We start from the raw sequence: 25,954 nt of genomic DNA, 5'->3' as shown, positions 1-25,954 counted from the left end.
GCTTCTTCATATGACTCTGGCTCTCCCCCATCAGTCACTAAAATATATTCATTAATAGAATATTTCGTAGAAGGTTGTCTATCTCTTGTTGATCTTCTAGATGGAATTGTAGATAATTCCTCTTGCTCGTTACTAATTTTATCCACTTGAACGTCATGTTCATATTGAGAATCATCCTGTTGCAACTGATTTTTTGTTGAATTAGGTGATTCAGATAATTGAACTAGATCTGAATTTATCCAATCACCTTTTTCCTTCAACTCACTATTTTTAGCTTTATCAATGTTTTCAATAGTCTCATCTTCATAAAAGATGACATCACGACTTCTGACAAGCTTCTTTGCAATTCGATCATAAAATTTGTAACCAAATTCATCTTGGCCATAACCCAAGAAAATGCATTCTCGACTCTTCACATTCAACTTTGATCTTTCATCCTTTGGAATATGAACAGAGCACCTGCATCCAAATACTCGTAAATGATCATACAAAATATTTTTACGAGTCCATACCTTATTTGGAACTTCACCGTCCAAAGCGACTGTAGGACTCAAATTAATAACATGTACTACTGTGAGTAATGTTTCACCCCAAAACGTTTGAGATAACTTTGCTTCTAAAAACAAACATCTAATCCTCTCAACAATTGTTTTGTTCATCCTTTCTACAAGATCATTCAACTAAAGAGTCTTTGGAGGTGTTTTATGATGTTTAATCCCTTGTTGTCTGCAGTATGCATCAAATGGACCACAATATTCACCACCATTATCACTACGAATGCACTTGATCTTCTTCTCGGTCTCTCTTTCAACAAGAGCATGGAACTCTTTGAACTTGTCTAAAACCTCGTCTTTAGACTTCAAAACATACACCCAAAGCTTCCTGGAATGATCATCAATAAACGTTACAAAATAAAGAGAACCACTAATAGTTCGTACCTTTAAAGGACCACAAACGTCTAAATGCACAAGCTCTAAGACTTTTGACTTTCTTGAAGGAAGATTATGCTTGAACGATACTCTAGTTTGTTTTCCAACAACACAATGAGAAAATCTCTCCAAATCGGTCTCACTCAAACCAGAAATAGCATTTTTCTTAACCAACATATTCAATCCTTTTTCACTGATGTGACCAAGTCTTATGTACCATAATTTAGAAGCATCTTACTCCTTACAACATTCACATTATCCTCGCATATCGAAGTTTGCATCAAATATAAATTAGAATATTTCTCTCCTCGAGCTATAATCAAGTTACCTTTAGAAAGTTTCCATTTTCCAGAACCAAAACTACTCGTGAAACCATCATCATCAAGTTTTCCAGTTGATATTAAATTTAGCCTAATATCTGGAGCATGTCGAACATCCTTAAGTAATAATTTTGACTCATTACCAGAATCCAAGCAAACGTCACCAATACTAATAACCTTACTTAAGTCGTTGTTACCCATCTTCAATACTCCAAAATCACCTGAAGTATAAGACGTAAAATAGTCTTTCCTTGGCGTAACATGCAAGGAAGCTCCGGTGTCAAACACCCAACTCGACTCATTACATACAAGGTTAATTGTATTCTCATCGTGGACAGTTACAAGATCATTTGAAGTCACTATTGACACGCGATCTTCACTAGTATATTTATTTTGATTAGATTCGCTCATTTCACGTTTCAACTTAAAGTTGTCTTTCTTAATGTGCCCCCTTTTACCGCAATGATAACATTCAACTGACTTTTACTTGGATTTGAACTTACTTCGACTCTTATGTCTCGCATTGTCTTTTTCACCCCCGTTCATCTGTCTCCCCCTATTTTCAGTAACCAACACATTTGAATTTATCGAAGACCCTTGAGATTTTCTTCTTAATTAATCATTAATGACGCCACATTTGGCCATCTATAGAGTTACTGCACCATTAGCAACAAAATTACAAAGAGAAACCTTAAACGTTTCCCACGAATCGGGTAGAGTAGTCAATAACCAAAGTCCTTGAACATCATCTTCAAACTTAATTCTCATGTGTGACATCTGATCAAGAACACCCTGAAACTCATTTAAATGATCAGTCATAGAAACACTATCATTATATCTCAAATTAATTAATTTCTGAAACAAGAATAATTTATTACTTCCAATCTTTGAAACATATAAATTTTCAAGTTTATTCCATAAAGATTGTGCATTTGTCTCATGTTGGATGTGGTTGTAAACATTCTCTTCAACAAACTGACGAATAAAACCACATACCTGTTCATGATCAAAATTCCATTCTTCGTCAGATTTGGATGCAGGTTTCTCACTACCAAAAATGGGTAGGTGTAAAGCCTTAACAAATAACAAATCCTTCATCTTTTCTTTCCAAATTTGATAATTTGAACCATTGAGCAAAATCATTCTACTTGTGTTTATCTTCATAATTCAATCAAGTCTTAAACAACTAACCAAGCTCTGATACCACTTGTTGGAAAAAAACGTATATTCTATTCCCTACTTGATTGAAAAACTTAGGAGCAAATAAAGCACAAGTAAAAGCGGAAATAAATAACACAATGCACACACGGAATTTTTACGTGGAAAACCTCCTCAAATCAAGGAGTAAAAACCACGGGACTTTACGTCCAGTTCAAGCTTCACTAAAATCAGAGTCGGGAATACAAACAAGGTATAACAACAAACAAGGTATAACAACATTTTAATATCGCAGAAAGATAAAAGGGTATACTTAAAAAGATACAATTTTTTGGTCTCAAACAAGTCAAATAAAAACTTAAATTAGGAAGAACCTTTAAGCCCCATAAAAACTCCGTTTGAATCTCCGATCGTGAGTTTGATGAACCTGCGCGGCTGTAGGCGAAAATCTGCTGCAAGATTTTCTCTTTCTTCCTCTCTTTTTAATTTTTGACTTCTACTTCTTAATGATGGCTGCCGCTCTTTAAATACTAGAGCAATTAGGTTATAATATAACCCTTTAAATACTATAATACCCTTAATGAATTAAAAGTGAACCCTATTGAACCTTTTTTTTATAATTGAGAGCTCAAACAAATTCCAACACTTAATACGTTTATTTGTTCTACTTAATAAGAGATATTCCCTAAACAAAGTGAGAATTTGATACAAGAATCATTTTAAATCTAGTCAAACAATGTTTTAATAGTAACCATGGAAAATTTCTTACATATAACTAAAATATTAAAATATTTTTATTTTATTTTATAAATTTTAAATAAAAAGATTATAATAATGTAATTAATTAAAAACATATATTATAATAATAAAAAACAAAGAAGAGTAATTGATTAAAGATTTTTGGCGTGGATAAAGTTTCCATCATCTTTGTCATTGTTCAATCATATCACTCCAATGGAAAAGAAGTTTCGTGCATGGCTTCTGCAGTAACAGTACTAATTTCCTTAGATTTACATTCATCTTAAATCTTCAAATACTCTATTTAATATCATTATTTTTTGTATTTTTAATACCTTAAACCATTTAATAAAAAATATTATTAAATAATCTAATCTGAATCAGCCTCAACTCTATTTATTCATTATATATTTATCCCCTCCACCCTCAATCAAACAGGATTATTTGAAATAAAGTCATATCAAACATAGCCTTATACAATGTGAGTTCATTCATTCGGATTATATGCATTTTGACAGCAAATCTGAAAAAATATATTTGACAGACTGTATACTGAACACCCATTTCCAAGACAAAACACCCATTTGGTCAAAATAGAAAGAGTCCTCCTTCTGTTTGGTTTTCCAAAACATTCATATCATCGTACCAACCATTTTCAAATAAGCACATGTATACCTGAATTTGATAGACACCAAAAAAATAATAATCTCAATTTGGATTTTCCTAATGACATTAGAAAACACACAAAAGAGAAAGAAAACAACCAAACATATTCTATTAAGCTAACTCACTAAATTAACTCAAATGGAAAGAGTCAATACATACCTAAGAGACCAAATATCAAGTTTTAAGTTGAAGTAGATGATATGAAGGTGAGAAACATGCTAGTTTCTACATTAAAAAAATAAAATACAAGTGAGAGAATAGGCCCAAAATCTTCTCCAGTTTAGTCCTGAAGTGTTTTTAAGAAAACAATGTTGAGTCTCATACAAAAGTTGAAAGCTTCTTTTACTATCATCATATCAAACTCCATAAAGGAAGCTTAATGATGATGCATATATGATAGATATTATCTATGTTATAAGCCATTTCAAAATCCTTTGAAAAAAGGAGGACATCAAACACTTGCTCATTTTAAATTCTCCAGAATAAATCTTTCGGCGTAATTTGGGTACTTTTTTCGTATGTATGCTCGAAGACACTTCCAGTAGGAGAAATCTGTACATCCTCCATCGGTTCTCACCACAAACAAACACCTTGAATGTCTATATTGAGGATGACGATCCACCTACAAACAAATAGAAAACAAGTTAAGACCAAGACATGTAATTGAATCCTTTGATTTTTTTTATCCTCAATTCATTACTATATGCTAAAAAATATACAATGCATGGTGGTGTGTTCTGAAATCAAGAGAATTCATAGATCCAATTTTAGGTCTATCTTGTACATACATAATTGGTTTGAAAGGAATGGATCCTTCTGTATCCTCTGTGAATCAGAAAGCCTACATACACACCATAACAGTCTTATATAACAGTCTTATTACCTGAGAGTGTTGAAAACTAGTATTTTGTCACAATGACCATCACAAATGAAAATTGTTAAAATAAGAAATATATGTGATTTAGTTTATATTTGGTATAATAAGTGTGATTGAATTAGATGAACCTTTTTAGGTGAAAATGAATGAATAAAGTGATATTTGATAAATATTTAGATAAAGCTACAAAACAGGTTCTTTTGTGATTTTTGACAAATAGAAAAATTTAAGTTTCCAAATAACCTTATGCCTCTCGGTTCACATCATCTATATTGATTGATTATTTGTCTGAAATTCTTTTTATTTTAATTTTCTAGTTCTTTTTTGTTTGTTGTACACACTGTTCTAATGGATATGGCATTCATATCATCCCTTCTATTAAATGAATCTTTTTCTTTTTTTGAGACAGGATTTTTTAGCATGACATCTCACTGTCTTAACTCTTAACCATCACTTAACCTCTTACCAATTGAACTTACTCTAATGAGTTTTTAAATCGAATCTTAACATTTCAAAAGAAAACAAAAACAGTCTAATGTTTTAGTGCTTTCAGATTTATGTTAAAAGGAAAGTGAGCCTTTACTGCTAAAGTAGCCATTAGAAAATAATATGATCCCAATTTCTAATACAGATTTGTGGATCAACTCTAATACCAAATGAAAGCATAAGTGGGAAGTTTCTAATACAAATTTGTGGATCAACTGTGATCTGATCCAGCAACACTTCTTTTCCCAAACAAAAATGGTACTCTTCCCTAGTCCCCAACATTTGTCTATGTTCCACCAGCCAAATACTCTGATAACTCCCCCCTCATTCTCCAATTTTCAAACTTGAAGGATAGAATAGAACTCCAAAGAGAGCTCCAAAATTTGAAAGATTCTGGACATTGATGACCTAAGTGATTTGAAATTATCAAAGAAACCTTTCAAGCACCACTTTCAGGGTCTCCCCCACTTGTCCTCCACAAGAAAGTTGGCAACTGCCTCGTTAAGCACTCTCTCTAGAGTAAACACATCATGGGAAACCTTGAGAAAAAATGATCAAGCTTACATTTGAACTCCATAATGATAACACAGGGCATCTATCTTCTCAAGAACTATGATAACGCGGGGCATCTTTCTTCTCAAGAACTCCAGTGCAGGAAAGACATCGATTCAATTCTGAGTATGGTTTCCGTGACAAAAATCAAGAGACAGATGGCTCTATGTCGGTGATCACTGTGTAAATTATTCTTTAGGTCAACGATTAAAACAAAGGAACTAATTTTATCCACTCACTGGATCACCCAAATGGTCACAAGCTTGAGAAATGGAAAAAAACAGTGGAATGATTTCATGGGAAGGGTTAGGATAATTGAATAAAGAATAATTGAAGATGGAGAGATAGGACTTTTAGCTGTTATGAAGAGAGCTCATAGTGGTAGATTAGTATAAATAGAGGTAGACTTGCTAGAATTGAATATGATGAAATTAGTTAAGTTATGTTTCCCTCCTAAATTCTCTCTCCCTGGCAGTTAAGGTTTCTTTTCTCATCTATTACAATGAAAGAAAGTCATCTCAAAGATTATCTCACCAGCCCAAGAAGCCTTTGTCTCGGTAGGGGAAATTTCATATAATATTATCATGGCAAGAGAGATTATGCACCACATTTATAGATCAAAATGGAAGGTGGGTCTCTTTGTACCAAAATGACATAGCAAAAGCATTTGATAGAGCATAATGGAAGTTTATTGAAAAGACAATTAAGGTCTTGGGACAATCAATTGGACACAAATGGAATGAGCTTATCTACATTTGACTCCACTCATAGTAGATCAATGGTGTTCATTTTCCACAACTACATCAAAAGATACCTCCTCCGGCAAAAGGAGGATATCTTCATCTTCTAAGATTACTCTTCATCAATCGGTGCAGCTTCCTTTATTGCATAAGGGAGATATCACATTCACCAAGACTTGGACTGATTAATGTTGGTTTTCTAATACAACCGAGGCAGAAGCAATTTCACTTGCCCTAAACTTCACTTCGGCAAACAAGGAATGCAACTATGATTATAAGTGACTCACTTAAGTTGGTCTCTATCCTGCATAGCATTCCATAAGACATTTCTTCGGAAGCCAAAGGCATCATCAAACCATCACAAGCAATTCTTTCAATATTTATACTAATATCTCAATTATTTCCTTAATCAGTCTAATGTTAACCGAGACCATGACTTTTGTAAATGGACTAGGCAGATTCAGATTAAACGGGATATCCTTTCACATGATATCCCCTCCATTTTCTCTTCATTTTGTAAATCTCTCTTTGTTAATCGATAAATTCTGGCATTTCTCGGCAAATATGTATATTTATGGCTAATGGTAATGGGAAAATGAAAATACAGATCTTCACCTAAATGAATGCATTTAAGCGATTCCTTCAAATTGGTGAAAATAGTTTGTTCATTCTTTTACTTTCTAATTTATTCACAGGTATATTAGAATAAGTTAGTTTAAATACTTAAAGGATTTTGACTATCCTAATGGAGGATAAAAATCAGCTCTAAATTGGTATAAATAGATACAACCTATTATGAGTATAATATATCAACAAATTACTCTCTGTTTTCAATGAAATCCAGCAAGGTATCATAGCGGTGTTACTGTTCTTGAGCAAAACTGCACGTCTTCTGACGCATTTGCCAATGGTCGGAGTAGCCATTGGTTGGGGACTTCAATAGTCCAATTACCTTTATTGCTCCATGGCTTTTATCCATTTTGAAACCAAACAAAACCCAAAATGTCCCGGTTCCTTCAACCTATTGGCGACTAAAACTCACAGTCGAACAGTTGTTGCAGCAAGTGAAGGACCCAATTACCTTTTTGTTTCTCTGCTTTTATCCATATTGAAACCAAACAAACCCCAAAATGTCCTGGTTCCTTCAGCATGTTGGCGACTAAACTCACAGGTTGTTACAGCAAGTGAAGGACCCGACCTCTAGCAAGAAGGAGAACTTGAATATCAGCCGTCAACTTTTTAATGGAGAACTTGAAGGCGTCGTCATCCTCTCTGTCGAAACTCCAACAACCGAGCTCCTTTTGTCGTTGGCTATGGGTCGATTGAGCCTCGTATACACCGTAGGGGAATCCCCAAACCTTCATCTCTCCCTTTCTCACAATTTGCAAGTTGCAGCTTTAGGTGCTAAGGCAGTTAGATTGTGTTTATCCTCTCAAAAATATTGAATAAAAACTCTCTTATGCCTTCATTTTCTATCCCTTCCTATATGAAGGCATATTATTTTACCTAAGTCTGCTTAGCCCAAATTTAAATCCATTGCAAATTTAGCCACTGAAAATTTAGCGGCCCACTTCAATTTTAGGAATTAACAACAGAAATTTTGGCATCACCACCTCAAGACCTTCAGCATCGCCCCTCTACAACACTGCACCATCTACTATGTTAATCCAAATGTCTCTCTGCACACTCTAAAGTGCCAATCAGCAAGAGTCTCAACATCAACCTACTCTTCGATGATTACCTCAAACTCTTTTGAGTTGAATCAAGTACTTTTGGGCATCCTCCTTTGGGTTGGATCAAGTCACTCAGGTCTCCATAGTTTAGAGAATATGTTTCCTTGTTTTTTGGGGGAGTATGGAAAAGTCAAACAATGCTTATATGTATTTTATTCTTTAATTATTTAGAGATGTAATAGGGAATAAATTTGTTGGGATATTTTAAGAATCCCAATTTATCCTAATGAAGGGAATCAGCTCAAAATTTGTATAAATAAGTGCAACATATCATGAGAATAATATATCAAAATTTCATCTTTTTTCTCAATAAAATTCAACATTTTTTTGCTTCGAGTAGATCACATAAATGGGTAGAAAAAAGATAAGGAATGGGACAGATGATGTGAAACCAAGTGGAAAATTGGAGAAAAGAAGATATGAAATTATAAACTAAGAACTAAACTGAAATTCATCAAATATTTGATCAAGAAGTGCTTACAACATACTATGAGTTGAGGATTTTAGAACTAACTGCAGGGTCTCTAAGGAACACATAAATAACAGAAGAACAGATCATGCATCTATAGTAAAAGCACAACAGGAGATAAGAAGTGACTTGAAAACCAAAAGAAAAACTATGTAAAATTCAAATACTGACCATAATAGAATCTAGGCCACATCCAATTTTGTCTTCAGAATTAGGATGGTAAGCTAGAAGCCTCTCTACCACAAAACTCTCATCATCAGTGGTGAGACGCTCCCCATTTGAGTACCTGAAAACAATTACTATTTCAGTCAGACAGCAAGTGGAATTCTTATTTGCATTTAGCAGCAATCCGAAATACTTGATTAGACAAGTAAAAACTCTTATCACATACCAGCTCCATTTGGAAACAATTACAAATTTTGTTACGAATTCCAGATGAGAAACAACCAATAATTAAACTAAGTTTAGATTTCAAACATAATCTCATTGAGAATTTGTGTATCCAGGTATTTCCAAATAGTACCAATAAATGGAAGTGTACAAAAATGGTATATGCATCAAAGTGTAATATAAATTCAAGAAAAATCATCATTCCTTTAACCAATTTAAAAAAATTAGCATCTGCATCTTGGAACAAACTCGAGCATATCCGCTTTCATCCATGCTCTTTTACCCAAATCATAAAAATCCTAATCTAACGACTCCCTTTCAAAAACACAAGATTGTGTTTACGACCTATCCTTTCACCATAGCCATAGCCATACTGCCTGTCATAGTGATTGATGCCTCATTTTTCTTATGCGGAATATTAGATATTATCATTCATAGAATTATCAATTATGGAATTAGATTAATATCTCTTATGCAATATGGTTATGATACAAGAGTAATCGAGTAGATTAGATCTAATTAGGACACTCACCTGACGATCTTTTTTTCTAAACGGTGAAAAAAACATTTTATTACACCGCAGCCAACACAAAGGTTACATTTGTCAAAACCAAACTAGTATACTTCAAGTCATGACATAAATTGCCATAAATTAATCATCACAAGTCACAAGAAAATGATATCATCGAAAACACCTCAAAAAAATAAACTACTTAAGCCTAACTGTTCTCGGAATCTCAAATCAACACTTACCCAATGATGGTAGTAGACAATATTCTCACAATTTAGCTATTTTCTGACATGGAGGCGCAAACACACAGTTTTATATTGCAGTAACACCAATATCTTTGTCCTAAGAAATTACATAATCGAAATGGTTTTCTCAATCCTAGAATGATCCAAAACACTACAAGACTAAATTGCATTGAACAATCATACTCCTCACTACAAGACTAAATTGCATTGAACACTCATACAAGAAAATAACTAATAGTACCATTTGTAAAATAATTTTAAAGAAAGGTGCAATATTTTTTAATGAATTACACAATTAAGCTATATTCCTTAACTAGCCAATAAAAGATTGAATTAAGAAATGAAGAGATATATGTCTTCCAAAACTAATATGCTTAAAGGTCGTTGTTCTTGATACTAAAGGAAAGTGTTATTTCATCAAAAGAACAACGCTAACTTGAAGAATAAAAGCGCCGTGAAAAGGGGTGAGAGATTGAACCTGGTGGAGTGTAAAATGTTCTTCGCAAGGAGGGTGATGGGATCAATATCTCTGAGGATATCCGCTTCTTTCTCTTTCCATCTAAGGCAGTCGGAATCTTTTTCGCTCAAAGACGCCTTGCTCAGGCCTCCATCGGTGGCATCCTCAGTCCGATCGGTGGACTCAGCAGAGAAGCCTCGTCGGAGGAGATTGAGGGTGCCGAAGTCCAGATTATGGTGATATAACCGTAGGCGGAGTAACGGAAACGCCCTAGACAGCAGCGGTGCCGCCATTTGTTGGTTTATTGTTGAAGAGAGAGCGGTTCACAGTTTTGTTGTTGGGAAGGGTTTAAGACTAAATATTAATCGAGATTTTTAAACCCTATTTTAGCTAAATAAACATTTTTGTGAGCTCAACATCCAATTATCTTATATTTTTATTGAAATTTTTAAGTTTTTAAACGATCTTCTCAAGGATCTCGTTAAGAGTAATAAGTCGAGTTTGAACCAATTTTTTACGGAGTTGAAATTTGAATAAATTCTATTCATTTAAGTCATAATTATGATTCTCAAATTTTAAATTAAGGTTACTTTAATTGATTTTAATGTTAGATTAAATATCTTAAATCATGACTTTAACACTAGGTATTTTAAAACATTGAACTAAGTTTGAAAACATTATTACGATTTTTTAATTATATAATTTTCACACAACGTAGAGCGTAATATATTTCGACTCATAGATTGGGAAATTTGAGGAGATGACCCTAAAAAGAGGGCTAAATGCGGAAAGTGAGAGTCACTAATTTAAATAGCGCTGGTGACCCCTTTTTTTTTTGATGAAAATGTCCTTACTGCGTCGTTGCGTGACGCAATTTTTTATTTTTTTATTTTTCAAAAAATTTTAATTATGAAATTTTTGGACGAAAATGCCCCAGTTGCGTCACGCAACCGCAAGACGAAAAAAAAATTGAAAAATAAAAAATCTGGTTGCGTCACACAACTAGAGTTGCGTTACGCAAGTGTACAATTGTCATTAAAAAAAGAGGGTCACCAGCGCTATTTAAATTATCCACCCACACAAATGGTAATTCCCCATAGATTTACGGATCTTTATGTTAATCGTTGAAGATCGTACTTTTTCTATCAAAGTGGTTTTGGGATAGACTTTAATTAAAAACTTATAATATTAATTACTCAAATCATATAAATTATTTATTTTATTATATTAAACTTAAATGGGTCTTAAGTTTATACGTCTTTCTTTTTTATTCTACTCGAATCACTACTACAACTATGCTTAGCTCGGTGTCGAAGTGAGCTTAGCCGCCATAGCAATTCAAAACATTCGATTTTGATTGATTAGGGATGACAATGGAGCGGTTCGAGCGGGGAATGCATTTACCATCCCCGCACCGTTTTAATTTCGGAGATTTTTTTAATACCATCCCCGCCCTATTTGGTTTTTTCGGTTTCGGGAATTCCCGCAGGCCACCGTTAATAATTTTTTTTTAAAAAAATAAATAAATATTATAGAATAAAATTATATAAACGAATTTTTTAATATATTATATATTGTAATATATTAAAATTTTATATTATTATAAAAGAAATAACCTTACTACTCTTATAAAATATATTGAATAAATAAATATATTGGTGATTTAATATATTTAATTATATTTATGGTGTTCGGGGCAGAATCAGGGTGAAATCGGGACGGGTCGGGGCGGAAGACACAAATACCATCCACGTCCCATCCTCATTCGGTTTCGGGGAAAAACCGTCCCAAACGGGACAATTCGGTTCAATTTTCGCGGGACGCTTTTAAATTGCCATCCTTACAATTGATATTCTTAGAGCTGTTCTTTTTCATACAAAGATAGCAGCTTTGTAAAAAACAAATCAAAGTTTTTTCTCTAATTGTTCCTCCGAAGATCGAGCTGTATTTGAGATTGAATTGCATATAAAAAAGATGTGGCCAGAAAAGTTGTCACAACTTAACCATGCGCAGAACTTGTCGTCAAACGAGCTTGAACCCAATACCTCTCAAGAAAACTGAGGAATATACACCTTTTGTTGCCGCTAGCCTAGAAGAGTGGATTGAATTGTATATAGAAGGGGAAGAATGTCAAATTTATCACTGAACTATAACGAAATATTCACGTATATCACTGAACTAATTTTTGTTCGCTCATACCAATGTAGTTGAGCTTAATGCTCATCTATATCATTTGTTAACAAAAACATCCAAATTCGTTATGTTTTCTGTTAAAAGATGACACATGTGATTCACATATCTTTTTTAAAAATTAATATATATTATATATTTTTTTTATTTATATTTTTAAATAATAAAACCCTTACATTTTAGATTCATTAACCAAACATCTTAGACATTTTGAGAGACATTAACAATAATTCATTTTTTTTAAATTAATATATTTTCAACATTTATTTTTATTAACATTCTTAAATAATAAAATAAATCACTTTTACCTTTCTCATCTTCTTATTATCCTAATTCACTTAGTAGTCAAAAAAATAAACTAAAAACATACATAAATAATATTAATAAAAATTTATATAATATCATAAATTAAAAAAGAACAAGAATTGGAGAAGAAGAATAGTGGGCTTAGTAAATTAGGGCTGAAGAGGAAAATTATTAATCTCTTTGTAAATATTTTATTATTTAGAATTATAAATATATATATATATATATATAATATATTAATTAATAAAGATGACATGTCAATCCCACCATATATTAATTAAAAAAGATGACATGTCAATTCCACCTGTCATCTCATTAACAGAAACTTAAGCGAGTTAGAGATTTGGTGAAGTTGTGACATCAATGAACATTAAACTCAACTAAAGTGGTATGAGCGAACAAAAATTAGTTCAGTGATATATATATGAATATTCCATTATATCAATGATAAAATTGACATTCTTCCCTATATAAAAGAGTGTAAATTTGTTATTTTAATATTTATGTAATATATATTATTTTAATATATAATATTAAAATTTTATATAATGTATTTTATTTTTGTTTATAATATTTATTTGAATGGTTTAATTTAGAAAGTTTAATTTTAATTATATATATTATATTTATAAAATTAAATAAAAAATAATATATATATATATATATATATGTTATTTTAGTATTTATATAATATATGTGTTATTTTAATATTTATATAATATAATATAATATATTTTATTTTAATAAATAATATTAAAGGTTTATGTAATGAATTTTATGTTAGGGTATAATATTTATTTTAGTTTATAATATTTATTTGAATTATTTAATTTAGAATGTTTAATTTAATTTAAATATATTATATTTGCAGCGAGAGAGAGACTACTCAATCATCTTGCCTACTGAACTTATTCTGTGAAGCTTCTTTCTGATTGTACTGTGTGTGAATCGAGAATCAAAGCACCTTAACTGAGTGATATTCTTCATCTTGTAAATTGAACAGAAAGTGTTCTGTTCAATAGTGAGCTAAGTTTGTGTAAACTGTATTTGATTCTTATCATCTTATAGTGAATCCTTTCGGTGGTTGGAAGAAGGGGTGACGTAGGAGAGTTTCTCCGAACATCCATAAACAAACTGTTGTGTTCTTCATTTCTGTCATCTTTTCATATTTCATCTTGTGCTTCAAACCCAAGTAAACAATTCCGCCTTGAATCGGTTTCAAGTGTTTACACATGTTTGCGTAGAATAGAAATAGATATTAATCCTTAACAGGATTTCTATCAAACCGTTTTTCATAAGCCTTCATCCTTAGCCAGACATGTCTCTAGCGATAAAGCCGATCCTATCATAATTATTTTCTCTCACTAATTTATTAAATATTTAATTTTATAAACATAAAATATATATAATTAAAATTATATAAATATTATATATTAAAATAAAATATATTATATAAATATTAAAATATCACATATTTTATATTTAATTAGTTTTATAAAAATAATATATATAATTAAAATTAACCTACTAAATTAAATAATTCAAATAAACTAAAATTAAATATATTTCATAAAAATTAAATTAAAATACATTTACATATAAGTTACAATAAAATACCTTAACTAAAAATTAAAATAAAATACATCATTAGCTAAGTGAATATTTAAAAGATCAAATATAAAATTGGAAAGTGAAAATAACGAAGTCATACTAATTTTCTACATTCACACAAAAATAAATAAATAATTATGATTGAATAGACCCAAAATCTAGCGTTTAGTTATCTTGTTTAGAAAATATTATTGCTCTTTACAAAAGTTAAAAGCTTAAACTCCATAAAGGAAGCTTAATAATGATGGATATATGATAAGCTATGTGCATCATTATTATTTATGTTATAAGCTTAAAATCCTTAAAGGAAAATACTATTATTTGTGTTATAAGCTATTTCCAAAGCCATAGAAAGGACATCAAACACTTACTCATATTATATTCTTCATAATAAATATTTTGGCAGATTTTCGAAGCTTATTTCGTATGGAGATTCGAAGACACTCCGGGTACTTATTTCGTATGTATGCTCGAAGACACTTCCAGTAGGAGAAATCTGTACATCCTCCATCCGTTCTCACCACAAACAAAGACCTTGAATGTTTATGTTGAGGATGATGATCCACCTACAAACAAATAGAAAGATTAAAAATGCCTGTTAACCAAACATTTAATTTAATGAAGTCCTTTGATTTTTTTTTATCTCAATTCATTACGGTAAAACATATACCCACTACTATAAGTAAGTAGTAAAAGTCCGTTCCTAATAGATCAAAAGTCTCATAATTCAATTCTCACATTTTAAGTTGAAGTAAAAGTCTCATACTAGCTTCCTATACAAATCATTAAAAATATCTTACCAAATTATATCTAGAATGTTTGTAAATTTCAGGATACGAGATCAGGGAGAACGATTAAAAATAATAAGTTGTGTTAGTAACTCTACATCTTGCAACATAACACACCTATAGAGAATGTTTAAGGTTATTCAATTTTCTTTTCAAAGAAAGGTACTGAAATAATGTTGTGGCATCGTAGACTTAGTCATCACACAGTATTTTATATTTGGCTAAACCGAACTTATTTATCATTAATTCATGTGACATGTAGGGGCCCGCACCATTAACACTTTAAATGATAAACGATGGATCACAGTTTATCGACGATCACACTCGACTCACTTGGCTCTTCCTAATTAAGGAAAAAAACTGAAGTTTGTCAAAAGAAAAATTGGTCATTCATCTAATCTCTTGTGTTGATACTTACCAACAAAATGGTGTCGTCAACAGAAAAAACTATCACCTACTCGAGGTAACTCAATCTTGTCTATTCGATTCAAATGCTCCTGCTCTGTATTTAACAAATCCTAAGTACAACGGACGAAGTAGTGACCTTTGCCTTAAGAATTTTGCCAAACGAACAAGCATTTTGATTTTACAGAGAGAGAGAGACTACTCAATCATCTTGCTTACTGAACTTATTCTGTGAAGCTTCTTTCTGATTGTACTGTGTGTGAATCGAGAGAGAAAGCTAGAATCAAAGCACCTTAGCTGAGTGATATTCTTCATCTTGTAAATTGAACAGAAAGTGTTCTGTTCAATAGTGAGCTAAGTTTGTGTAAACTGTATTTGATTCTTATCATCTTATAGTGAATCCTTTTGGTGGTTGGAAGAAGGGGTGACGGAGGAGAGTTTCTCCGAACATCCATAAACAAACTATTGTGTTCTTCATTTCTATCATCTTTTCATATTTCATCTTGTGCTTCAAACCCAAGTAAACAATTCCGCCTTGAATCTGTTTCAAGTGTTTACACAAGTTTGCGTAGAATAGAAAGAAATATTAATCCTTAACAGGATTTCTATCAAATTGTTTTTCATAAGCCTTCATCCTTAGCTAGACCCCCGTCTCTAACGATAAAGCCGATCCTATCAATTGGTATCAGAGCCCTGTTTCTATTCTCAATCTTTTTCTGAAATATGTCGAACATATCCAAAGATGACAGTGCTACAACCATTCCAACCTTCTCTCGTGAAAACTCATTGTTTGGAAGAAAAGAGTTCGTGCTCATCTCTCTTCTCTTCATGATGACATGTGGAGTGTTGTCACAGAAGGTCCTATCAAGATTGATAAGGAGAAGGCCGACTAGACTGCTGATGAAAAGAGGCAGAACAACCTCAAAAACATGGCTCTTGATGTTCTGTACAGATCTCTCGATGATAGCATGTTCAACTACATCATCGAATGTGACACTGCCAAAGAGGTCTGGGACAGACTCACTCAACTGTGTGAGGGCAATAAGCAAACCAAGGAAAACAAGATCATGGTTGCCACTCAACAATTCGACAGCTTCAAAATGTGTCCTGGTGAAACAATGAATGATTTCGACACCAGATTCAACAAGATCGTCTACTCTCTGTCCATCCTAGGCAAGACCTATAGAAACCGGGAGCTTGGTATCAAGGTCATGCGTGCTCTTCTAAGGGAATGGGACATAAAGACTATGGCGATGAGAGAATCCAGAGATCTGAATAAGATCTCTCTCTTTGATCTCTTCGCTGACCTCAAGGCCTACGAGTTCGAGCTGAACTGTAGGATGGAAGAAGATCAACCCTCGTTCGTTATTATTGCCAAGGCGTTGGTGACTGCTGAAGAGCCACCAACCGCTCCGGACGTGAAGATGACAGCTCAGCAGCTGAGCAGCGATGCCATGTCTCTCTTTGTGAAGAAGTTTGGCGACTTCATGAAGAAGAGCAACTCTAACTCAAACTCTTCAAATTCTAATGATAATAGAAAATCTAAAGCTAATGTTACTTGTTTTAACTGTGGTATTAAAGGTCATTATGCATCGGAATGCCGGAAGCCAAAGCGTGAAGATGCCAATGAAGACGAAAAAGAGATGAAGGCTCTTATGGCCGGTGACGGAAAGAACAGAGGAAGCAGTCGTGGCTCGTACTTCTCATCTAGTGAAAGTGATGAAGAAGACGTGGCATGCTTCATGGCCAGAGAAGATGAGGAAGGAACTCAGGAAACTGAGGTATTTGATTTCTCTTCCGAAAGGTTTTCAAGGGAACAACTGGTAGCTGCACTAGATGAGATGGTCATCGAGTACAGAAAGCTAGCAGAATCTCTAAATGAAACTAAATCTTCATCAGATTTAAATAAACCAAATCTGTCTAAAGAAGAATAGTCACATGTTTTTGAAAAGAAGATTGAAGAGATCTCATCTGAAAATGAGATGCTCAAGGAACAGATTCAAACTCTTTCATCTGAAAACAAAAGGCTTAACTATGTTGTCTGTGCATGGACAAGGTCTGGTGATGCTGTCAAATATCAGATCAGCATGTTGAAACCTGCTAGATCTAGATCCGGATTGGGATTTGATAGCAATGACCCTAACCTATCCTGCAAAAAGTCAAAGCCAAATGACAAACTTAAGCCAATAAGTTTTGTCAAAGGAAGTATGACTAACATTGAATCTGATCCTATTCATGAGGAAGTTGCTTTCAAAAATGAAATAGTTTATGTTCCACCGACTGTTAGTTGGCTTAAGAACAAATTAGAAAAAGCTAATAAGTCTGGTAATTTAAAACCTGACTCTAAGTCAAGGAGTTTTAAAAGAAAATCTTCTTCAAAAGTCAAAGGATCAGTGGCTAGTAGGAAGTCATCTGCTAAGTCAAAATCTTATGCATTAATCACAACACAAAATGGGAAATCCATCAAAATATCTCAAATATGAATTTCTAAGGGACTAATTGATCGAGGACCCAATTGAGTGTGGGTACCAAGATTTGTAAATAGTTTATTTTGTAGGTGATGCAGGAAGGAAGCTAGAAGAGTACTCCTCTGAGTACACAGCTTGGAAGATCAACAATGGCACTTGCCATTCTGGAAGAATAAATGTTTTTATTTGTTAAAAATATTTTTGGTCTTTGGACCACAAAAATTGTTTATAAAACTCTAATGTCCATATTCATTGTGAGAAGAAAATTTTCTTTGGAATTAAAGATATTCTCTAGACGAATATCCTTAATCGGTCTAATTAGACAAGAGTGTCTAAAAGAAAAAATATGTACTTAGACGTATTTTTGCTCACAATCCATACATCTAAGTCTATGTGTTGAGATTTTATATCCACGCAATTAGACGGACACGTCTAATAGACGTTAGACGTTTTTACGTCATGAGCAAGAGGATGCTCATGTTTAATAAACACACGTCTAACACGTGTTGTTTATGCAGAATTAGACGTACACATCTAATAAACATTAGACGGATTTGTTATAAACACGGAATTAGACGTATGCATCTAATACACTCATCCGTCTAATAGACGCTGTGTTATTTGTGAAGTAAGAAAAACGTCTAACTATATGTCGATTAGATTGATCAGGGACAGTTGTCACACGCTGAGAGCTATCTACTTTTCCCGCTCAAAATATCGAACAGTCATCTCTTAATAACATGAAGACACGTGTCTATCAAGTTTAGAGAAAATGACTGATATACCCTCATTTTTAATGATTACTTCTTGAAAAAGGACGTCTAACATTTATTAATGGGCCATACCCATAGAATAGACGGTTATTCTGTATTTCCATCTCTCTTCTATATAAGGACATTACTGCATGATTTTGAAAACTTTAAATCTCTCAAAATCTCTAAGAACCCTAACTTTCTTGCATTTCTCTCACTAAATCTCTCTGAAATATCGTGTCGATTCACATTCTTTCAAAATGGTGAAAAAAATCACTCTCGGTCACTGTACTTTGCAGGTGGACTTTCCATCGGTGTATTCTTTTGATCAGCCGGAGGTGGTAAAGATGTTTCAAACCCTAGAATATTCTGGGTTGAGGAAGTATCTGAGCGGACCGTTCATCTTCTATGAAGATGAAGTTCACGAGTTTTTCAAAACGGCAGTTATGGTGGATGATTCCATCGTAGCAACCGTTAACGGAAAGGAGATTTCTTTTGACGAAGCGGTTTATGCGGAGTTCTTTGAACTCCCAACGGAGGGTCATCTGTTCGACTTGGTGCTCCCTTCAGAAATCATGGAGGAAATGAATACTTCCTTCTTTGCTGACGGTTCTAAGATCCATGTGAATGGATACAAGAAGGTATTCAAACCCCACTTTATTCTCCTAAACGATGTGGTGGCGAAGGCGTTGCAAGGGAAGGCTGACTCTTTCAATCTCTATAGTCAAGACCGTTTTGACTATATGTGTGCCATTTCTAAAGGAATCCAAGTGAACTGGGGTCATACCCTGTTTCAGAATCTGTGTTACTCCATCATCCAGACGAACAAAGAGAGTATCACGTATGCGGCTCAACTGAGCCACCTGTTGAAGTTTTTGGGGGTTCCTGTTGGTGAACCGGCGCAGATTAACTCTCCAAGAGTTTTTACTACACTTACGGTGGCCAGCATTTTGACGAGGATGAAGAACAACCTAGAGTCTGCATCTGGGGCCTCTAGTTTCCAGACTGGTGGAAGGCCTTCCACCCGATCAAAGCCTTCTACTTCTGTTATGTCAACAGGAGCAAAGAGAACCAGAACTGTGAACGAATCGGAGGCCAGTTCCTCCAGCATGAAAAGCCCAAATCAGAAGGACACAGAATCTGTTGATTCAAGGGTAAAGCAAGGTCCAGGCGTACTTGCTGCTACCCCGATGACATCGTTATCCACTCCATCAACGTACTTGAGGAAACCTTCGAGGTCTTGTGCCTCAAAGGAGAAGAAGACAAAGGCGCCCCGCGCGTCTAAATCTGCCAAGGTAAAGTCTTCTAATTCTTTGGCTGTTGTGCCAAAATTTGATGTTACCGGAGTGGAACAAGCTGAATTTGTTTTCTCTCCTCTGAGAGAATTTGTTGAAAGGCCTGCTGTTGAGTCAGCCGGTCCAAATGTTAAAACTATTAACAGGGCGGAGTCTCCTGTTACTCAATCTGATCATGTAGCCGCCGGTGCTACAGAATCGTCGAAACCAGAACAAGGTGTTGTTACCCTTGTTGCTGGTGAACCCATCATTCCTGATCCCAAGGATTCCTTGGTGGTTGGAAAAATTGTTTGTAGAGAGCTCCCTGCTGAGTTCTGCTTGAAACTCCAATCTGCCTTTGAATTGTTGCGGGCCAGAAAAGGGACCAGTGGAATTGTAATTGGTGAACCCAGACCAGCTCCAAAACCTGTAGAGGTTGTTGGAAAAGAGAAATCCACTACATTTCAAGCTCCTGAGAAGGTATCTGAAGCAAGAGGTATCGTTGATCTTATTCTGGATCAAGTGAAAGTTATTTCTGCTGAAAAATTAGAAGTCTATGATTCCTGGCATACTGAGAGGCTGTCCTCTACGTACAACGACTCTCTATCTAACGCTGTCATAACAAAAGAATGGAAGAAGAGAGTGACAAACGAGAAGAAAGTTCTGAAATGGGCAAGAACTTCAGATGTGGGTGAAGCGTTGAATAAGAGAGAACTGGTGGAAGCTTGCATTCTTGGAAAAACTCTGTTTCCAATCTATGAAGCTAGGAAAGCTAACTTCAACCCTGACGCAAAAGGAGATGATGTTGAAGCAAAAGTGTTGAAAAAGTTGAATGATATCATGGAAAGCTATGTCTCTGCTGCTTCCAAATACATTCATGGCGCCGATCGCTCTGGCGCAGAACCTCTAAACGAAGAAGAAGTGTTAGGATCGGGGACGCCCTTGGAGGACCGGTGATGCAGCGTGCGTGGCTAGGATGAACCTTTATCAAGATTCGTTGATTCTTACGAATACCGAAAGTCGATAGATATTGAGGAAACCTCGTTTTCTGATTAATAATCTTCTTCTCCCTTACAATGGAATACCTTCAGGGTATTTATAGGACTTACACGTATTAAATTAGGAATTACGTCTAATTACAATTTAATTATACTAATTTAGGATATTCCTTCCATAGCAAGAATATCCCTACCTAATTTAGAATATCTCTAGTAATTTCTTCCTTAATTAGAATATATATTCTAATCCCTTCCTTGATTAGAATATATCTTCCAATCCCTTCCTTAATTAGATTATATTCCAATCTCTTCGACTCGCACCGCATCATTCCCCCCAGGGTAGAAAAGATTCGTCCTCGAATCTGGAACCGCATCATCCTCATCAGAAGAAGACTCACCCACAAAAGGAACAAGATGCTTCACATTGAACACATCAGAGGTACGCACATGGCTGGGAAGGCGTAAACGATAAGCATTGGGGTTGATCTTCTCCACAATCTCAACAGGACCAATCTTCTTAGCAGCAAGCTTGCTATATTCATGAGCTGGAAAACGATCCTTAGTCAGAATAGCCCACACAAAGTCACCAACTTCAAAATCAACAGCACGCCTTCTCGAATCAGCCTTCTCCTTGTACTTGGCAGTAGCAGCAACCAAGCGGTCATGAGTGGTCTGATGAACCTGAGCCAACTGACCAACAAAATCCGCAGCAGTGGAATGAGGACGCACCTTGCTGGGCAGCGCTAACAAATCAAGAGGAGCACGCGGAGACAGCCCGTAAATCACATGGAAAGGACTGAAACCAGTGGAGCGATTAACAGCATGATTGTGAGCAAACTTCCCAATGAAAGGGCGAAGAGCCTGGTTCATCATACGCATAAAGGTGCTAGGAGCATTCGACAGACCACACGGCATAACCAGCCACTCATATAAGCTCTCACGAGTCTTAAAGGCAGTCTTCCACTCATCACCCATGCGAATACGAATCTGATGGTATCCACTCTTGAGATCCAGTTTGCTAAACACAGAAGCACCACCCAACTGATCCAACAAGTCATCCAACCGGGGAATAGGAAACCGATAACGCACTGTAATCTTGTTGATAGCACGACTATCAATGCACATACGCCAAGACCCATCCTTTTTTGGGGAAAGAAGGGCCGGGACAGCACAGGGACTAAGGCTCTCTCGAATGTGTCCCTTAGCCAGCAAGTCCTCCACCTGTCTACGCAACTCTTCATGTTCTTTGGGACTCATGCGGTAATGAGGACGGTTGGGTAGGGCAGCACCTGGAACCAAGTCAATGTGATGCTGGATATCACGCAAAGGAGGCAAGGCACAAGGCAGATTCTCAGGAAAAACATCTGCAAACTCCTGTAACAGCGGCTGCACTGGAATAGGCACCTTAGAACTAGCACCACAGGTAATCAGCGAACAAAATAGAGCAAACACCATGCCCGATTCGACCATGGCGGTCTGAAAAGGACCCCGAGACAACAAGGTGGTAGGGGGGGACGCATGATGAGTGGGGGCAGCACCCTTCTTGGGCTGATTTGGCATCAACACAATTTTGGTACCATGAAATAAGAACGTGTAGGTATTAGCACGCCCATCATGTATAACGGAATGATCAAACTGCCAAGGGCGACCAAGTAAAAGGTGACAAGCATCCATAGGAACCACATCACAATATACAGCATCACGATAATGGGAACCAATGGAAAAATTAACAAGTACGCGCTTGGAAACTGTAACATCCGTACCTTGACTCAGCCAGGACAGGCGATAAGGCTTGGGGTGAGGTTCAGTGGACAGACCCAGCTTCGAAACTGCAACCTCAGAAATCACATTCTCACAACTCCCAGCATCAATGATGACGGTGCAAACTTTGCCACCGATGGTACAAGTGGAATGGAACAGATTATTGCGTAACCACTCGTTGTCAGGAGCACGAGGGGTTAAACATGATCGACGAATCACCAAAAGGGGGCCAACATCACCAGAAACATACTCCTCCGCTGCCTCATCATCATAAACATCATACACTGGGGCTGAATCTGAAGGAAGAGCAGAGTCAGGATCATCCACCTCAGTAAAAAGACCACGATTGGTGGACTTTGGGTTGCGACACTCTGCTTGGCGATGGCCAACTTCACCACAATCGAAACAACGCAAGCCACCGGGACGTCCCTGTGGGGGGGCTGTAGTGCCGCGAGGGGGGGCTGGGGTGGGATGGGCCGACTGGGAAGAAGAACCAATGCCACTAGTGGGGACACCCTGTTTTCCAAAGCTACCCGAACCGCGCCTGGCTAGCTGTTTCTCAGCCTGTGAAGCACGCTGATGTGCCTCAGAAACAGTCAAGGGATCAAACATATTCAAAATATCCTGCAACTGGAGGCGAAGGCCACCAATATAGCGAGAAACCAACTGGAGGGGGGACTCAGACAGGTCAACACGAGCCACAAAGGTGTAAAACTCAGTGGAATAGTCATCCACGGAACGAGAACCCTGACGAAGATTCTGGAACCGCTGGTACAGGTTACGTTCGTAATTATATGGTAGGAACGCAGCCCTAATATGCTTCCTGAATTTGTCCCAATTCGTGAGCTTTGCCTTACCATGACGAACACGTGTCTGTTTCAACTGCTGCCACCATGCTTGTGCACGACCATGTAAGCGGATCGTAACAAGGGGTACACGACGATCTGCAGGAACTTCCTTGAAATCCAGAATCTCTTCAACCTGAGAAAGCCAATCAATAAACTCTTCCGGTGATAGACTACCATCGAACTTAGGGATGTCCACCCTGAAAGCCTGCTCCCAGCGATGATTGGGGCGTTCAGGGGATCGATTCCGAAGACCACCGAAGGGGTTTTCATCTGTCATCGTAACATCATCTTCAGGGTGGTGCATGTGCATAGATGCATCCATCCGCTGCGTCAACCATTCAACCTGCCGCTTCAAATCGTCGTTATCACGGCGAAACTCAGCGTTTTCACGTCGCAACTCAGCAAGGTCACCATCATCAGCACCAGGGGTAGGGTTGCGCGGCTGTCTTCGGGGCGGCATACCTCAGGGTCGACTGGAATCTGATACCAACTGATGCAGCGTGCGTGGCTAGGATGAACCTTTATCAAGATTCGTTGATTCTTACGAATACCGAAAGTCGATAGATATTGAGGAAACCTCGTTTTCTGATTAATAATCTTCTTCTCCCTTACAATGGAATACCTTCAGGGTATTTATAGGACTTACACGTATTAAATTAGGAATTACGTCTAATTACAATTTAATTATACTAATTTAGGATATTCCTTCCATAGCAAGAATATCCCTACCTAATTTAGAATATCTCTAGTAATTTCTTCCTTAATTAGAATATATATTCTAATCCCTTCCTTGATTAGAATATATCTTCCAATCCCTTCCTTAATTAGATTATATTCCAATCTCTTCGACTCGCACCGCATCAACCGGGGTGTTTTCCGGTTTCAGGTAAGGGTGGCCGCTTACACAACACACAACTCTTTGGTGATAGTCCGGTTAAAGACTAAAACCTTTCTCAGCACTGCACAACCTGTCACAGACTCTTGAACCGGGTTCAAGTGCGGAAATGTCTGTTTCAGGTTGAAGCAACGAATGCGACTTTTAGATGATGTTTTAGGAAGGAGTCGATTTAATGGAGGTGAGTGACCGGTTTTGGAATTATGATTAGTTTGCGGTTTAAGGTTTAAGTAAACAAGAACTGAAAGCAAGAAAGGGAACACGAGGCATGAGATTTGTTTATGGATGTTCGGAGCAAACCCTCCTACGTCACCCCTTCTTCTCAGGTTATGAGAAGGATCTCCACTAACTCTTTAGAGTTACAGTTACACTTCCGGTCGAGCCCAACTTCGCTACTCGCCGGTTACACCAAACTCACACTTTGATGTAATACAACAACTCAACAAAACAACACACAGAAAGCTTCCGGTTTTAAGCACACCGGTTTTAGAATACAGGACTTTATCTCTCTAGAATTTAATGCTTTAATGATTTGTTTTCGTAATCCGTCACTTGCATTTAATGAAGACGATCCGTCTTCCTTTTATAGCTGAAAATAGCTAACGGTTACTTTCTTCTCTCTCTTCTGGATTGGTTGATCGTTATCACGCCTGTTTGCAGAGAGGTTGCTTGCACGCTTCAACTTCCTCAACACCTGGCAGTCATGCAGGTGACTCTGAGCATATGATGACATAGCTGGTTTTCAGATTGATACACGTGTTGAACATCCGCTTCCGGCTGTCAGCATCGGATCAGCAAAGCATCATTGCTTTCCTCGCATGCTTCTGATCGGATCTGATCTTCTTTTATTCTTTCAAGACACGTTTCTTCCGTCATGGTACGTCACTCTTGAGATTTGAATCTTCTGACTTTTGATCTGTACTGTCCGGTTTTTGTGTCTTGTGCATTATGATCCGGTTGGAATGTAATCTTTTGTTCTTCGTTAACCGGTCGCTTTGAGAAGGTGAAGCCGGTTCCTGTGATCTCTTAACTTGATCACTTGAGGCTGGTTTCTTTGAAGTAGTATCAACCGGTTTTTGATGCCTCAACCGGTTCCGGTTTGTTAAGTACCTGCACATGAAGATTAATCTCTATTTAGTTTATTTGGCCGGTTCCAAAATTAATCTACTTAATTTTTCTATCAATTTCTCCCTTTTTGATTATTTAGAATAAATATTCAAAAATTGTAATGTGTGGCCGGTTTTAAGAAAATTAACTTACTTAATTTTTCTATCAATTTCTCCCTTTTTGATTATTTAGAATAAATATTTAAAAATTGTAATGTGTGGCCGGTTAACAGTATGAATTCAAATGCTTTGAGAGAAACGTGTTTGAAAAACATGAGTTT

The 25,954-nt window shown here is 36.0% G+C and overlaps 1 protein-coding gene across 1 annotated transcript; it reads right to left on the bottom strand.

The window, feature by feature from the left end:
- Positions 1-4,069: 4,069 nt before the first annotated feature.
- On the bottom strand, positions 4,070-10,623 carry LOC124939938 (protein DCL homolog, chloroplastic-like). Its single transcript, XM_047480402.1, has 3 exons — positions 10,293-10,623; positions 8,840-8,954; positions 4,070-4,433 (listed from the first exon to the last, which is right to left on the bottom strand). Exons 1-3 carry the CDS (start codon positions 10,562-10,564, stop codon positions 4,275-4,277), a joined length of 546 nt encoding a protein of 181 aa, XP_047336358.1. The 5' UTR covers positions 10,565-10,623; the 3' UTR covers positions 4,070-4,274.
- Between the last annotated feature and the right edge of the window lie 15,331 nt (positions 10,624-25,954).

This window comes from Impatiens glandulifera, chromosome 5, assembly GCF_907164915.1.
Source record: "Impatiens glandulifera chromosome 5, dImpGla2.1, whole genome shotgun sequence".
Taxonomy (NCBI): domain Eukaryota; kingdom Viridiplantae; phylum Streptophyta; class Magnoliopsida; order Ericales; family Balsaminaceae; genus Impatiens; species Impatiens glandulifera.
The sequence above is the reverse complement of the archived record's forward strand: the minus strand, read 5'-3'. Positions and strand labels throughout refer to the sequence as shown.

What these genes read in the sequence shown, in the direction of transcription:
- LOC124939938 (XM_047480402.1), bottom strand. Translation starts at nt 10,564, where the DNA reads ATGGCGGCACCGCTGCTGTCTAGGGCGTTTCCGTTACTCCGCCTACGG. An exon ending in AACATTTTACACTCCACCAG is followed by an intron (nt 8,955 to 10,292) that starts GTTCAATCTCTC and finishes AATTGTTTTCAG; the next exon opens with GTACTCAAATGGGGAGCGTC. An exon ending in GTGGCCTAGATTCTATTATG is followed by an intron (nt 4,434 to 8,839) that starts GTCAGTATTTGA and finishes ATTTGTTTGTAG; the next exon opens with GTGGATCGTCATCCTCAATA.